Source organism: Bison bison, unplaced genomic scaffold (assembly GCF_000754665.1).
Source record: "Bison bison bison isolate TAMUID 2011002044 unplaced genomic scaffold, Bison_UMD1.0 scf7180017864304, whole genome shotgun sequence".
Classification (NCBI taxonomy): Eukaryota; Metazoa; Chordata; class Mammalia; order Artiodactyla; family Bovidae; genus Bison; species Bison bison.
Window position 1 is genome coordinate 13729735 of NW_011494876.1, and position 1810 is coordinate 13731544.

Sequence of the window (1810 nt, forward strand, 5' to 3'; positions counted from 1 at the left end):
CAAGGAGAGCGTGAGGGACCTGGCCGCAGCAGCCCCCTCACCCCTCCTCGCCTGTCCACGCTCAACTCACGGCCTGCGGGGGCGCCAGCAGGGGGCTGGCCAGAGTGTGGATGATGCCATTGAAGGCCAGGATGTCCCACACGATGACGCGGCTGACCACAACTGCCCCTGGGACCTGTAGGGAGACTGGAGTCAGGCCCAGTGATGATCAGTGAGGGCTGGGCCAGCAGGGCAGGAGCCACCTCCAGACTCACTTCAGGGGCCCGAGAACTGTTGCCAGGGCCCAGGTTGCCGATGACGAGGCTGAGGCCCGAGTGCGCGGGAAGCAGGGCACCCTGGCTCGCGTTGGTGCTCAGGAAGGTGGTGTTGGAGGCATGCAGCTCCAGGTCTGGACCGCTCAGGGTCTGTGGGCACAGCACAGCTGTTGTGGACCAAGCACAGCAAGCAGAGTCAGGCCCTGTGCTCCCCACACTCCCCGTTACCGTGTTGTCGGTGAAACCTTCATCGACAGGGACGAAGAGCGTCTTGTAGGTGCGCTCGTCATCCAGGAAGTCCAGAAACTCGAGACCCCTCGGGGTGGCATTGGCGTAGCCCAGTAGCATCTGGGGATGGTGGGACACAGGGTTGTGGGTGGGTTCCCTCCACAAGGATCCCCGCTGCACCACACCCCTGGCCCCTGGATACCCCATAGAAGATGGAGAAGTTGGCGGTAGTGGCCAGTACATCCAGCAGCTTCCCATTGCACACGCTGGTCCCATCGCCCACGAAGCCATCGCGGCATCGGCAGGCCACGTCTGCAGGGAAGGCAGTACAGTGAGTGAGTGGGTCAGCGGGGAGACAGAAGCGAGCGGGCTTAGGGGCGGCCGTACCTCGCATGCGGAAGCAGTAGGCGTCCCAGCGCTCCGAGAGGTTCTCCCGGGCGCCCAGGCTGACCACGCCCACCTGGCCGTCCCCACAGTCTGCCGCGGGGAAGATGACGGGGTGGGCAGCCGAGCCATTGGCCAGCCAGCCCACAAGGCAGAGGTGGAGGCCCAGCTGTAAGGGGAGAAGTGGAGGCTGAGACCCAAGGCCCAGTTCAAAAGGGCCCCCACAGGCTTGGCTTCAGACTCCCAGGCCCCACATACCTGCTGGGCAGCAGAGAGCTGAAGGAGAGAGGCAAGGACAGCTCCCTGGGCCCCACAAGCCGCCTCGGCCTCTGAGAAGTTCAGGCCATAAGGGCCGCTGGGGGCCTGGAGGTGAAAGACACCAGCTCGCTTCTCTGCAGAGGGGAGGGGTGCATGGTCAGTGGGCCATTACCCGGTAAAGTGAGGGTGCGGGGAGGGGGCGGGGAAGCACACCCTGGAAGTGAAGGTCAGTGCACACGGCGTCTGCGTGACAGGGAGGCGGCCGGTCCAGGCAGCGGTCCACGGGCGGCTCAGGTTCCAGCAGACACTGCAGTCCATCACCCACGTAGCCGGCGTGGCACACACAGCGCCGTGTGTTCTGGGGCAGGAGAGAGGTGGGCACCCTTCGGGGCCTGGGGCAGCCAAAATCGGGGGGACCACCCCCACCCGGTGGCTTGGCTCCCCCTGCTCACTGGCCCAGTGTTCAGGCAGTCGGCGTGCTCACTGCAGCCCCCGCGGAGGCCATCCTCACAGGGGTTGCGGGCCCGGCAGCTCCAGCCATCGCCCTCGTAGTCTGGCCAGCAGATGCAGGTGACCGCTGTGCCTGCCTGGCTGCAGTTGGCATGCTCGCTGCAGCCACCACGCCCATCCTGGCACAGGTTCACCACTGGAGGTGGGGAGGAGGGTGTTGGACCAGGTAACAGGAG

General features: G+C 65.7%; 1 protein-coding gene across 1 annotated transcript in view; it reads right to left on the reverse strand.

Moving 5' to 3' along the window:
• Positions 1-1810, reverse strand: part of STAB1 (stabilin 1) — a 26300-nt gene that overhangs the window by 670 nt on the left and 23820 nt on the right. The window contains exons 56-63 of the mRNA XM_010851938.1: positions 1577-1804; positions 1338-1482; positions 1125-1258; positions 870-1035; positions 685-794; positions 483-602; positions 255-404; positions 65-175 (exon numbers count right to left, since the gene is read on the reverse strand). Coding sequence (XP_010850240.1) covers positions 65-175; positions 255-404; positions 483-602; positions 685-794; positions 870-1035; positions 1125-1258; positions 1338-1482; positions 1577-1804 — 1164 coding nt within the window. The remainder of the gene's footprint in view (positions 1-64; positions 176-254; positions 405-482; positions 603-684; positions 795-869; positions 1036-1124; positions 1259-1337; positions 1483-1576; positions 1805-1810) is intronic.